Source organism: Equus przewalskii, chromosome 16 (assembly GCF_037783145.1).
Source record: "Equus przewalskii isolate Varuska chromosome 16, EquPr2, whole genome shotgun sequence".
Lineage (NCBI taxonomy): Eukaryota > Metazoa > Chordata > Mammalia > Perissodactyla > Equidae > Equus > Equus przewalskii.
Genome location: NC_091846.1, coordinates 80658021 through 80672654, shown reverse-complemented (window position 1 = coordinate 80672654; position 14634 = coordinate 80658021). Strand labels below are relative to the sequence as shown.

General features: G+C 53.5%; 1 protein-coding gene across 3 annotated transcripts in view; it reads left to right on the top strand.

Annotated features, from left to right (window-relative positions):
* RASA3 (RAS p21 protein activator 3) overlaps window positions 1-14634 on the top strand; it is an 89708-nt gene that overhangs the window by 19175 nt on the left and 55899 nt on the right. For 2 of the 3 annotated variants that reach the window (XM_070579433.1, XM_070579434.1), the window contains one exon: window positions 12061-12178. The exons of the other annotated variant lie outside the window; for it this stretch is intronic. In XM_070579433.1, the coding sequence (XP_070435534.1) occupies window positions 12061-12178 (118 nt within the window). The remainder of the gene's footprint in view (window positions 1-12060; window positions 12179-14634) is intronic. 3 annotated transcript variants of the gene reach the window in all.

Genomic DNA, 14634 nt, shown 5'->3' with positions numbered 1-14634 from the left:
GTTAGAATGTGAAGAGTCATGACCCCACATCGGCAAAGCCCCAGACATTCCCTTCCTGCAACAGCTGCACTGTTGCCTCGTTGTGGGGCTCAGACATGGGGCACACGGACGGGCGCCTGCCACCAGGATGCTCCATGTGAATAACCACTCGTGCTCAGAGCCATCCCTCCTGTGCTTAAGGCTGGGGGTCCCCCTTTGTCCATGAGCACCCCCTCCCTGGCATGTGGGGCCGGCCACCATCTCTACTTGAGAAGCTGGATCGGCATGTGCAGGCCTGAGGGCCGGCCTCAGTGTCTACGAGGATGCTCGGGCCCTGGTGCTGTGCTGCGCTGGCCAGGCACTGCCCTCGCTCCTTGCCATGGCCTCCTCTTTCTGAGCTGTGTTAAATTATGTGCATCTGTGTTTGCTGCCATCCTGTCGTCTGGGGTACCTCTCTGTGATCAGTCAGACACTCACTGTGATAATTTGGTGGAAGCAGATTTTATGGAAAGATGAGGATTTACTACAGAGATGTTTGGGGAGGTTCAGAATAATTCGAGGGGCACAGCTGTTGGGATTGTGGGAGGGCTGACGCCCCGTGGACCCCAGCCCCCGGAGCGAGGGCGTGTCCCCGCAGCCCAGTGCCCCGTGAGTCTGCGCCCTCAGAGATGTCACTCTTGCCCTGTCCCAGCACCAGGGAGTCTCCCTGGAGATGATAGTGACTGCCCTGGTCACCGTCTCGGGTCTGGGTGGGGGTTGAGCAGGAATAAAAGTCCAGCGCTGCTGTTGCTGAGTCTGACTCTGTGAGTGTGCCAGGAGCCACGCTGGGCATTTCGCAGGCAGTCTTCTCCATTTTACTTACAGGGAAACTGAGGCTTAGAGAGGCACATACCTGATCTGAGGTGATGGCTGGAGGGCAGTTGGCCGGGCGCTGGGCCTGGGTAGAAGGCCCTGGTCGGGGGACCAGCTGGCTCTGCTCTGGGCAGCGCAGCAGTGATCTGTGCCTCTCGGATGGCACCATGGTTCCTTCTGCCTTCGCGGGACTGCCTGTCCTCTGAGCCCAACAGCCCGGAGCTTCCTGGGCGGGTTGGGCTCTGGTGGGCCAGGCGCCCTTTGATCTGGGAGCAGAGCCCATGAGGGGCAGTCGCTGCCACAGGGCCCTCCTGGAGGAGGTCCGAGGGGCCTGGCCGGTGGTGAGGAGGAGCCCGGCCTGGACAGCACAGAAGCGGCGTCACCAGCTCGGCGTGGCATGAGGGGCAGAAGCTCAGAGAGCAGATCAGGAGGAGGACTCCTGTCACAAGAGGCAGGATCCCACCAGGCCGGCTGCTGACTGCAGAGTGCGGGGAGACCTGGAGGTGCGTGGGGTGCTGGGCTGGCCGGGGGAGGCCCTCCTCTTTGGTCAGTAGGTGGGATGGTCACCAGTTTCACACATACAGTGATTATCGTGTCCTGTGTTTCTGGTTCAGGCCACCGTGCACACTATTTGGAACATTCCCTCTGCACTGTGCCCCCACCTTCCTGACCTACTCCACGCTTTGCCCTCTGACCTCACGGCCTTTGTCCCCCATCTCCCTGGCTGGCCTGACCTCTGCCCTCTCTGTTCCTCTTTGCTCCCTGGTCCTCCCGACCTGGCCATGGGGGGCTGCCTCCCTCATCAGTGTTCTGGCCAGAAGGGGCCGGCAGACAGTCCCGGTGACTCCAAGGACTTCTCATTTCTTAGGCATAACGGTGGAAATTAGGATTAGGGATTTTCTATGAATTTAGTTTATTTTGATTCACAGAAAATGGTGGATTTGCCCTTGGTTGAATAAGAAGCAGACAGTCTAGACCAGCCAAAGGCTGAGATTCCAGGAACTAAAAATAGAAGTGGTGGGAAAGAACAGTGTCTGGAGGAAAAGAACGGAGAAGAAGCCACAGTGCGCGGGTGTCCACACACCTAGGGAGAGCGGCAGACGCTGGCAGAGCTGTGGTGGGGGGTGAGGTGGAGGTGCAGCCAGGTGACACGGACTTTCCCTTAGACTTCTGTTTGTTAATCAAGCAGGATGCACTCTAAGTGGGCAGAGGATAGTTTAAATTTAAATTTCAATAAATTAAAGAATAAATGTGGAATTTTGAATGTTGGCTAATTGGCTGTAGCTAGAGTTTAAGCCAGAAAAGTTATTCAGAAGGTAAAAGAGCTGGGTGGATGCCTTGTGTCTGAGCCAGTGTATGGAAGTGTGATTGTAGATAATACATGTGTAACATAGATTATAACAAAAGTGATGGACTCGTTAGCTGAGCAGGGCTTTACTGCATATCTAGCATCTCCTAGCCGATACAGTCACTTTTAAATGTTAAGCAGGATATTCTTAGGTTCCTAATAGGCAAAGAATATCAGCAAGATTACAGAAGCAGATGAAAATGTATATGGGAGCCTAGTTTGTGATAAAGATGGCATTTTAGTTCACTGGGGAAAGAGAGGTATGTTTATAAAATGGAGTTGGCTTAATTGGTGTCTTGAGAAAAATTACATCCTAACTCACCATATAAACCAAATTCCATGGGGATTAAAGGTTACAGTGTGAAAAAATAAAACGAAAGTATCAGGAACATTCTGAGAATATTGTGAATAACCTCTGGAACGTGGGAGAACTTCCTGAGTGATCAGTGAACTAAAGGCCGAAGAGGAAAAGATAATGGATTTGATTATATAAAAATGGAAAATTTCTGTGTGGCAAGGACACTGAATGACAGAGGGCCTACTGGAAGGCAGGTGTGTGCCTCCATGACCCGCTGGGACAGCCCTGGGACAGCCAGTTCCCAGAGGCAAAATGAGCGACAGACCAGCCCCCAGAGGCCAAACCGGTGAGGGACCAGCCCCCAGAGGCCAAACAGGCGATGGGCCAGCCTCCAGAGGCCAGCCTGGCGATGGATCAGCCCGGAGAAGCCAGCCCGGCGACAGACCAGCCCCTAGAGCACAAGGCCATGAAGAGCCGGCAGCTTGTCCCCAGGCCCGCACCACTATCACGGTCTGGATCTGTCTGTGGAAACCCCGCAGGTTTCATGTGAGCGGACGTTTGTCAGAGTTCCAGGGCACGGCAGCGACATTTCTCACCTCTTGAGTAGCTCTGCTCCTGTCCCCAGAGGGATAAGATGCTGAGGCCTGGAGGGTCCGAGTGCTAGGCTGCGGGCAGCCGCAACGGCTGAACTCAGCCTCATAGGGTGTTTGCAGGCAGCGATTGGGGGAGCACGTCTGTGTGGGTGCTGCTGTCCTGCGGACACTGTGTCCCTCCTATGAAGGACTGGGGCCAGCCCAGAGGTGGTGACAGAGCCATCACATGGTGGAGAGAAACAGCAGGTCCAAGTCATAGCAGTGTGGTCCTGTGCAGTAAGCAAGTTTGGAACCCCTTCCATCCAGCCATCCAGTTCTTCCCGGTGTCTCGTGAGCCCGCGGAGAAGATCCGTATGTGCAGGGCGCAGTCAGCACTGGCGGTGGCTCAGGGTGTTGGGCTGGCAAAGGAAGGGACAGTAGTCACGTTTCCCACGTAGACTGACTTGTTACAATGAAGATATGTTTCTTTTGTAATTAAAAATAAAGAAAAAATAGAATTTCTTTATAAAACTCATTTATTTTAAACGTAGAGCTTTCTAAAAGGGACTGTGAATATCATCCACTTACTGTGGATTGTGTGCCTACTGTGTGCCCAGAAATGGAATGGATAAGTTTGTAGCATCTGCCACAGTTTGGACCCAGCTGGTCCAGGAGTTAAACAGAAAACATTTGATCAATAAAATAATTAAAGCAACAGTTCAGCAGGTGAATATGGGGCATCTCTCATCTGCAGGGACCCAGACTCGAGTGGGAGGCAGACGGCCCAGCTGGGGCTTGTGAGTGCGTTTCTAATTTAGGGTAAATAAAATGAGCATTTATTCACAAAGCTCTGAATTATATACTATGTTTCATTTTGCATTTAAACTTAGTTTTCAGAAATTGCCTTTATTATTATACATGATAAATTGACTCAGTGTTTGATATAAAAGGAAGGAATCGTTGACAAGAGAGACATAACACCTAGACTTTTTAAAAATAAGTCTCAGATGCTGTTAAATCTGTGAGCATTTCTGTTTAATTATAAACATAACACCTGCTCTGTAGACATTTTGGGAAACCTAGTTCTGAGTTTTCAAGAATGAGAAAAAAGTGACTACTCCCCCAAAAAGGCCACTATCAGCGCTTGGTGCCAGCTGTCCCTTCTTGATGGCCTCCCCTCCACCCTCGCTCTTTGTGGGGAGGTGCACAGTGTGCACACGCATCCTCATTACGTGTTACATGCGCACTGTGTGTGCAGAGGGCATGTCCTTCACAACATCATCCCCTGATGCTCTGGCACGCCACTCAGCGTGTGACCTTCTTCACAGGGGTCACCTGGGCTGCTGCGTTGTCATCCAGTGGCCCGACTTCCACCTGCCTGCACCTGGCCCGTGCCTTTCGCCCCTCAGGACCTTGTGACCCCAAGCCGTGGTCTGGCCCGGAGGCCCTAGCGGCTGGCTTCACTCTGCTCTCGGCCCAGTGTTGGCCCAAGGCGCCCTCCCTGTTGGAATCTCCCATTGTCGAACGTTTGTTTCCTTTTTTTCTGCCAACGTAAATATTGTTGTAATAAACACTGACCATTCATAAATCTTTGTTTTACGGATTATTTCCTTAGGAGTCCTAGATATTGATTTATTTGTGGCCTTTAAAAACTATTTTTTTTTTTGAGGAAGTTTAGCCCTGAGCTAACTGCCGCCAATCTCCTCTTTTTGCTGAGGAAGACTGGCCCTGAGCTAACATCCATGCCCATCTTCCTCTACTTTATATGTGGGACGCCTATCACAGCATGGTGTGCCAAGCAGTGCCGTGTCTGCCCCTGGGATCCAAACTGGTGAACCCCAGGCCACCGAAGCAGAATGTGCAAACTTAACCACTGCGCCACTGGGCCGGCCCCTAAAAACTATTTTTAAGAGATTGGGAAGAAATGATAGCCAGGTGTAAGGGGGCAGAGGAGCCATCTGCAGCCAAGGGGCACGGCTGCCATTTTCCTGAGCACCGTGTGGCTCTGACTTGGGGGCCACACCCTCAAGCTGCAGGCCAGTGGCCCCGTGGACGTGAATTTCCATTTGGTCAGCCTTGGTCCCTTGATGTGCTGGTGGCTTTTCTTGGAGGTGGGAGACCCGTGGGGAGGTTCCCTGTCCCCATGTGGGAGGCTGGGGCTCCCAGGGCTGCTCCGCACTTGCCTGAGGGGCTCCAAGCCACTTTCCCCCCACCCCCACCCCAGGCGCCCCTCAAAGCCGGGGTTGCTCTGAAAATTTGGGGTGAAGAGCTTCAGAAGGTGCCTACGGGGCTGCCTCACCAGCAGTGTCCCCTGCGCTCTGAGAGCCTGCTGAGTCGTGAGCTCGCTCGCCTGGCTGGTGTGGCAGGGTGACAACACGTGGCACAGGTGTGTCAGATGGCTGGTGGCTCGCTGGGGACGAGGCTGGGAGCCCATGGGGGCTCAGGCCGAGGACCTCCAGTGGGGGCCATTCTCCCAACCCTCCACCCAAGAGAGCTGGTACTGTCCTTCCCATCTTCGTCCTCTGTGGGTGGGAGGCCCATTGATGAGGCCGGCCGGGTGGGCTCTCCCTGGGGGTTTGGGCCGTGGGGCCAGGCAGAACTGGTCAGGGCAGTGGCCTCAGAGTGGGGGAGGCTGCCTCTGCTGAGCTCGTGGTTTGCTGGTGTTTATGTATTAGGACCGAAGAGGAGGCACATCGCACCCAAGCCAAGCCCCACAGACAGTCTCTTCCACTTAGAGTCTGATCTCTCTCGGGCTGCCTTTCATGTAATAAATAAGGAAAGAAAAACCAAAGTCGTAATTTTGAGGTTTCCTCCTGTTCTAAAATTGCCATTTAGACTCAGTCCAGGGCCAGTGCAGGCTGTCGGCGTGAGGGTCTCCGTCAGAGATGGCGGATCAGAGATGGTTTTCGTGGCTGGGTCACTGGTGTGGCCCATCGCGGGGGCTCGTTCTCATCCCTGATGATCAGGGTCAGGTGAAGAGGCTGTTTCTGCTGGTAGGAGTCACAGGTGAAAACGGCCAGAGGCCAGGCCTTCCCGCGGGCTCGGCCTGCACTGGCTCATTGGTCTGGGTGGCACCTTGCGGGAGGGTGCTCTGCAGTGGACACGTTGGGGGGCCATGGCTCCATGGGCCCATCTAGAGGTCTGGCTCATGTGGCAGGCGGCCAAGGGGTGGAGCTGCCTCAGTGGTTCCGTGTGCGTGGATGCCTGCGGTTCCCGGGGAGGATGCGTCTCTGGAGCAAACCCTGCTGCTTGGGACTCTGGGGCGCTTGTTGGTGCCTTTGAGCCTCATGCTTCATCCTCGCGCTTTAATGAGACAAGAACTTCCCTGGAGGAGGATGGTGGCCAAGGCGGCTCCCAGAGTGTCCTCTTAGACCCAAAGGCCAGTGGACACAGGCGCACGTCCTGCAAAGGGTCCTGTCGCATCCAAGGGCCAGTGACCTGCTTCTCCTTCTGCTGGGTCACCACAGTGGTGACTTCCGTGCCCATGAGTTGTCTGGGAGGACGTGGTGCTGGCCTGGCTCTGATAGGTGGGGATTCTGGGCTGGAGCTGCTCGTGAGCCTGGCTGTGCTCCCTGCCATGGGCCTCGAGAACCCACGGCAGCACCTTCCATGGGAGCCGGCCCGTCTGCTGATCTTTCTTTCGCCGTGCGCTTGTTGCGTGTGATCTCAGCTTTGGTTGCTCAGGGGTCCCGGGCCTCCCAGACCCTGCAAGGACACACGCACGGCTCCCGAGGGGGCTCCGTGTCTTGGCCTGGAAAGGAGAGCAGTCGGTGCACTGCTTGTGCTCCAATGGCGGCTGCATGAGGGCCCGAGAGAGGGTAGCCATCATCACCTGCTGGGCTGCAGGGCCTGGTGCTTCAGAAGATGCAGTGCCGTGTCAGGAAGCCTCAAGAATCGCAGTCTGTTTCCACAAGGAGGTCAGTGCCTCAGCACACGCTGGCCCTCGCGGGCTCAGGTTCACTTCAGAGTGTGGCCACAGTGGGGATGGCCAACTCGGCCTGTCCAGAAACACACATGGCATCCCGACCAAGATGCTGCCTGCAGTGCTGAGCACCAGACGTGCGGGTTCCAATCCTTCGTCTTCCTCCACCGCTGGCACCTGGGCCTTGGTTCCCCATCTGGGAAATGGGTGCTGAAGGGGCTGAGGTGGCGTCTGCATGGTCACAGCCAGCCTCGTGGGCGTCCTGCTGTGTCTGCTGATAGAGTGAAATGAAAGGTGGAGTCAGGACATCGCCATTTACAGCCCCTACGGATTAATGGATCTGCTCACTTTAATGAGGCACAGAGTAGGCAGAACTGTATGTTGTGGAGTTCCAAAGGGCGCTGGGCTCTGGGTGGGAACGACGGCATTGGTCTGGGAAGGGTGTGCGAACGTCCCGGAGTGCTGGAGTATTCTGCATCTGGGTCTGGGTGCTGCTCACACTGCTGTGCACATGTTAAATCGAGTCGTAGTTACCAAGTCCATGCGTGCTGGGGTGTAATGTTTGCATGTTTGCATATGTGCCACCACAGAATATACAAATAAAAAACAGTAAATGAGGGGCCGGCCTGGTGGCACAGCGGTTAAGTTTGCATGCTCCGCTTTGGTGGCCTGGGGTTCATGGGTTCAGATCCTGGGCACAGACGTACACACTGCTTATCAAGCTGTGCTGTGGCAGCATCCCACATGTAAAGTAGAGGAAGATGGGCACGAATGTTAGCTCAGGGCCAGTCTTCCTCAAAAATAAATAAATAAATAAATAAATAAATAAATAAATTGAAATGTAAAACCCCAAAACAGTGTGTCTTGGTCCCCTTTCTTGCTCCAGGGAAGGCCCTCCAGCGGAATGAGGCGCTGCTGCAGTGAACAGTCATGCTGAACACCCGCTGCCTCCGTTGGTGTCCTGAGAACCATCTTTTCTTTTTTTTAAAACCGTGGTGAAATGATGTAACATGAACTCACCATTTTAGCCATTGTAAAGTTACGATTCAGTGGCATTTAGTGGATTTGCATGTTGTGTAACCACCACCTCTCTCTAGCTCTGAACCCTTTAGTCACCCAGGAGAACACTCCATGCTCCCAAGGAACCGGCTCAGCCCTGACCCCAAGCTCTGCGCAGTAGACTGCGTTCCCGCGTGCAAGGACATGGGCTGTTTCCACCCTCTGGCTCTGTGAATGGCGCTGTTAGGAACGTACGTGTGCACAGTTGTTTGAAACCTGTTTCCAGTTCTCTTGAGTCTGTCCCTGGGGTGGAGTCACTGGGTCAGGTGGTGACTCTGTCAGGTTTTGGGGAACCGCCACACTGCCTTCCACAGAGGCCGTCCCATTTTCCATCCCCACCAACAGTGTGCCGATGCCCCCATTTCTCCACATCCTCACCAAAACTTGCTATTTTCCTTTTTAACAAAAAGTTCTGGCTGTCCTTGTGGTGTCCCTGCAGGTGCACACAGGCGTCCTTACCTGTGGTTCTCGGGAACCACAATGGCTTTTGGGTTGAAGCCTTTGTTTTCCTTGCCCACCGCCTGATCCCTGTACTTGGAGATCAGGGTTTGCTGTGTCAGTGCTGTTATGTGACTGTTTTGTGAGCGCTGCCTTTACTTCTGTTAGTAAATTAGGCATTCAGAGGTATCAGGTACCACATTTGCTGTCTGCATCAAATCTGCCGCCAGACGCTTATGGTTGGTGAACAGTATGCATTTTGGAGATGTGGTAAACGGGAGGAAGAGTCACGAAATGATTACTGATTTGGCTCTTAGAATGAAACCAGAGTCTGCTCTCCTTTTACCTTGTTGTCATTTATTCATTCAACAAATCATTCAGCACCAGCTGTATCCCAGGACAGTTCTCCCTTCTCATGTGAGCATCTCCACATGAGAGAAAAGAAAATGCTTTTCCTCTGAGAGTGACAGGAAGGCCTCATGTGTGCAGCCAGGAAGGGAAGCGCCTCCAGCCTTCAGCATAAGTAACCAGTGTGGAGAAACAGTGCTGTGTTCTGAGTCTGGTTGAGAAGAAACAACCCTGAGAGCTGGGGCGTCCACCCCGCTCTGCTGTGGGCTCCGAGCAGAGACTTGGCGTACCTCGTTACTCTCAGTCCTCTTGGTCCAGGCGGGGTCCCCACTTTAAGGACTGGGCAGATGGCATGGCCCAGGGTGAGGGGCTGGCTGCAGCTCCTAACCCTCCTGGTCTGCGTGGCTCATTCATGCTGGCTCTGGTCGCCTTGCTGGCTCTCTGTCGCCATCGTCATAGCAACAGGCTGTTTCTGTGACAGTCCAGATCAGGGGCAGGAGGGATGTGGACCAGACTGCACTCACACCAGCACGAGATAACTCTGCATTTCCACATTTCTAAGTGTTGTTCAGAGAAGGCTCCTCTCTCTTCTGCCCTAAGAGAAGGGTTGGCTACCACTGCTTGTGTTCTGAGGTTCTTTGGAGAATAAACAGGATCAAAATCCCAGTTCTGTATTTTCCACCAACGACTGTCTCCCTCAGGCTTTCAAAAGGTTTTCTTCTTGTAATAAACACAGGAACTTGCAGCTAAATATCTCATTCATTGCAAAAAAAATTCCAAGGGAAATATGGGAAGCCCTAATTCACATCATAAAGGTGTCAGCTGGGAAGTCGGGCTGGTTTCAAGGTTGAAGATTTGTGAATGCTGCAGGAGGGATCAGTTCCAGAAACTAAGCAGGAAAATCCGAGGGCCACGTGGACTTGGCGCCTGTGCTATGGCTGCACTTTCAGGTCAGCTTGTGGCAGGAGCAGCAGCCGGGAGACTTCATCTCTGTGCCCTTGTGCCTCACCCCCCCGGAAGTCCCTGGGGCCATGTCGCTCCCTGTGGCGCCTGTGGATTCCTCGTGCTCCCAGTGTCTGTGTGCATGTGCATATATGACCTGCCACATCTGCCAGAGCCTTCAGAAAGTCTGTTTTTTGACATTTAGCAGCTGATTGAAGCCTGGTGCAGTTCACATGCCTCCTACCAGGCAGGCCGTGTTTTCATGGGCTCAACTCATGTGGAAATGGCATGTTCTCGGGGCATGGAGGTGTTTTAGGGATAACAGTGGCTATGGGAAAACATTCATCTGTTATCTCTTCTTCACCAACTGATAGTCGTTGACAATTCCTTGATGATTCCCAAAGGAAAACTTCTGGAGCCTTTTGAATTAGAAGAGTCTCAGGGCCAGAATCCTTGGACAGCTGGTGTGTTCTCATGCTTTTACAGTTGGGGAAACTGAGGCCCAAAGAAGCAGGTCTCGTGTCCTGTCCTGTGCAGGAAATGACCACAAACACAGATTACAACTGGTGCTGTTAGAAATCCTAAAAGCACTCTGGTGCGTCAGAAATAAGATTTATTGGCACAGAAAACGTCCACCCAGTTATTGAACAACTTCTATTGCTTTCCACTCTGTTCTCAAGTAATAACGTTAATGGAAAGTTACAAAGGAAAAGCTTCAGACAAGTCAAGTTTTCTCTGCCCTTTGGAGGTGCCGGTTTGCACACTGGCATCTTTGCACATGAGCTCAGTCCCCGGGGGAGATACATGTGTGTCTTTGTTGGGTTTTGCACAAGAAGGTGTGGCCACACCCGTGGCTTGACGCTGGGCCTTCAGCACTGAGCTCTGAAGAGGGAGTTCCGAGAACTGTGGCTCTGGTTTTGGTTTGGTTTCTGTTTTCTTTTCAGTTTTAATGAGAATGAGGCAGTTGGGCCCTGAGGTGTGTTGACAGGTGGGTGTGGGCCTGGCTGTGTTGGCCAGGTGCTGGTGCTCAGGCCTGTCCTCGCCCAGCACTGTATCCGGTGCCTGCAGACACCCAGGGCCGGGTGTCTCCAGAACTGAAATGACCAGGAGGCACGACGGCCTCAATGTTCTAAGGGTTTGAGGCATTCTTTCCACAGAATGGACTTCACCAAGGCATCATTCATCCCTGCTCACTCCCAGTTCACGAGCAGGCAGCTCTCTGGACCTCCCTGCCTGCTCCCAGCCTCTGGCAGAGGAGGCCCACAGTGTGGTTTGACAAGAATCTCTAGACAGACCCCCAGTCACATGTGGAGTTGTGACATCGTGGGCATTTCCTACAGGACCAGCCAGGCCCTCTTCTCCAAATGTGCTTCACTGCTCCCTCGGGCTTCTGTGCTGTGAAGGGGCTTGTGGGAGGGAAATGGTCATCTGGAGCAGGTGGCTTCTTCTGACTTTTCCTGACTGGCGAATCACTCTGTATTTTAAGCAGCTGGAGTTCATAGTTTACTTTTGTTGATAAAAAAGAGTCCTTCTCCTTAATTATTGCTGTAACTTTGACTTAATACTGTCAAGTTAAATTCAAAATAAAAAGGGACCCCTGGGATGGATGGATAAAGAAACTGTGGTTCATCCACACGATGGAATATCATTCAGCCTTGAGGAGGAAGGACATTCTCACACATGCCACTGCATGGATGGAGCTTGGGGGACATTGTGTTGAGTGAAATAACGGTCACAGAAGGACAAATGCTGTGGGATCCCACTGCTGTGAGGTCCCTAGAGCCGTCGCATCCACAGAAAGTAGATGGTGAGGCTGGGGGCTGGGGGAGGGGGTTCATGTTTCGTGGGGACAGTTTCAGTTTGGGAAGATGAGAAAGTTCTGGAGATGGATGGAGGAAATGGTTGCACAACAGTGTGAATGTGCTTAATACATTGCCTGTGCACTTACACCTGGCTGAGATGATAAATTCTAATTATATGCATCTTACCATAATTTAAACATTAAAAAAAGTTAAAGGGACTGGTGTGGTAAAGAGAACAAACAGTCCTCGATTCCCAGCCAGTGGAGCCTGGTCCACACTGGTCTCGTGGTTAGTGTGTCACCTCCCACTTTTCAGTATAGGTGAGATTCCCACAGTGTTTGGCTGTGTCCCAGAAAGCCTGGCCTCCAGGAGCCGTGAGCACACACAGATGCGAGCAGGTGCGCGGCTGTGAGGTGTACCCATGCTGGAAGGGTCTGTGACGAGTGTGGAGATGGAACAATCCTGCACGGAGCTGATGTATACTTATGTTTGCTTTTCAGGGGAAGCCAAAAACCTCCCCAGCTACCCGGGGCCAAACAAGATGCGGGACTGCTACTGCACCGTGAACCTGGACCAGGAGGAGGTTTTCAGGACCAAGATCGTGGAGAAGTCACTCTGGTATTGTCCGCTGTTGCTTTGTTTATGCTAATGCTTCTTCCGTGTGGAAAGTGTGCCACACATGGGTGTCGTCCTGTGTTCCGTGTCACTCAGCTCGGGTGGGGACCAGTATTCATGTGGCTCTGCGTCTGGGGCAGTTACCGCCTGAGCCCCTGTCCTCCGTGCTGCACTGATGTCCCTGAATGCTCCTATGCCCAGGACTGAAGGGGACCAGGCCCACAGTGTGACTGCTGGTTTGCTCCTGGAGATGCGGTTGAGTTCTTTCTGATTAGAGATGAGCTGCAAAGTGTGTTCAACAACAAGAAGAACAGACAGAGGATTCTGAGAGGATAAATGTTTGGAAAGCTTTTTTTTACTACCTTCCTATAAATCTTTGTAAAGGGGCCTGCCTGCAAGGGCGTGGAGGTAGGAGACCAGAGAACCTTCACTGATGGAGTTTGAGGAAGAGAGGGAGGTCCAGTGAGAAAGAGCAGCACTTCACAGGTCTGAGGATGGAGAAGTTCACTGTGTAATAAACACATCAGTGCTTCTCCACCTCAGCTTCCCTAAGCATCACATGAGGGCTTGTTAACAGGGATGTCTAGGGTGGGGCTGCAGTTTGCATTTCTAACAAGCTCCTGGAACCACACCCCAAGGGTAGGAAGTGAGGGCACCTGAAAGTCACAGCAGTTGACCTAGGGCACAGGGTGAGAGACCAGAAACGCATGGTGAGGTGGCAGGACGTCCGCAGTGCAGAGCGTCAGCAGGTTGGGTGGGGCAAGTGGTTTGTAGTCCAGGTGAACACCGAAGCCTACACTGGGGTCCTGAGTGAGCTGTTTACAGTGAGGTGGTTAATGGAGCAAAGAACCCCTGTGCAGCCAGCAACGCTGCCTTGGGGCTGAGAGTTGTGGGTCGTGCAGGTCGATCCAGACAGCTCTCATGGTCGAGAACACTTTCAGCAGATGGAATACATCCTTGCATCTTGCTGCTTCTGAGTGGGACAGACAGCATGTTCTGATGACTTAACAAGTTTAGTTTCTGGAACACGGTTCAGGCGCTCCTGCCCTGAGACCGGGCAGTGGTGTGTTTCCTTCTCTATCAGCCCCATTGCCGCCAAGCCCACAGGGTTGCCCCCAAGGCCAAGTGGTTATGGTGCTTTTGTTACTTTAACACATTCTCCAGATCCTGCAAGATAATCTGTTGAAGAAAAATGGGAAGACTGAGCAGTTTGTCAGGAGTCAAGTCTGGCTTTGGGGTGGATGGTGAAGGTGACGGCAGGATGAGGATGTCACTGTCAGCTCCAGGGTTGTTTCCGTAAGCCTAACGCGAGGAAAATCCTTTCTCTGCTTAAATAGTCGATGTCAGGGGCTTGAGGATCATAAACATGGAGAATCAATCAGTGTCTGTGAGGCTAGCTCTCCCCAAACCTGCTGATGGGGGTCTCTGGGAGGGCTATCTATTTGGGAGCCTCTGTTTTAGGTGAGGGTGAGAAATGGGGACCGTTGTCTTCAAAGTATGTCAGACAAACTTCAAAGTGGAAGTCACGGTTTCTGGTTTTGGTGGCACTGGAGAACGTGCTTCAGGAGCAGGAAGGGGAGGCTGAGCGCTCCAAAGATGATGATGCAGTAACACGGTCGTTTCTGGGAAACCAGCCGCCTGGGATGCACCCAGATCCACGTGGAAGCCCCAAGGTGCCGTCAGGAGGCCAGTGGACTCCGGTGCGTGCACTGAGGTCACGCTCTCCACTGCCACAGCTGCTCGCCTTCGCCTACAGGCGGTTTTCATGAGTTCGGTTATTTTTGTTAACTTACTCACTTTTATTAACTCACGCGGTGAATATTCATCGAGAGCTTATCTAACGCCCCAGACAAGGACAGAGGTGCTGTAAGCAGGAAATTAAAGCGGGCAGACAAGAGGGAGACAATCTTCACAGTGACTCCCAGAGCCCAGGACACGGGCGTCTGTCCGCCGAGCGTCGAGGGGAGCCCGCCGTCAAGGGGAGCCCACTCTCGGGGCGGCGCGCACGCGCCTCCGTGCCGCAGGCAGACCTGCCGCCCTTGCTCGCCTCGCATCCGCGTCAGCCAGAGCAGAGCCAGTCCCCTCTCCGGTCCGGTCTCAGGATTCCGCGCGGGACTGCAGAGTCTTGAGCTCAGAGAAGAAGACGCAAAGGGAGGCGGGAAACGCGGCGTCACGCTTTCGCCAGGAGAAGCGGGAGGCGGCCATGCTGGAGGCCAGCGACATCACCGCGAGCAGGCGGGCGGGTGACAACGGGGCGTCTGAAGGAGCGGGAGATCCAGAAGACACGGGTGAGGGGAAGCGCCGGGGCGCCGGGCGGACCAGACCTGCTGGAGGGATTCCCGCTGGAGGGAGGCATCGCAAACCGAAGGTCCACGTGCCGCAGCCCGAGACTGACGGCGAGCGCGGGAGTGCGGAGACACCGTGGCTCAGGGCGAGCGAGGCCGGCGGGACGAGGGCTC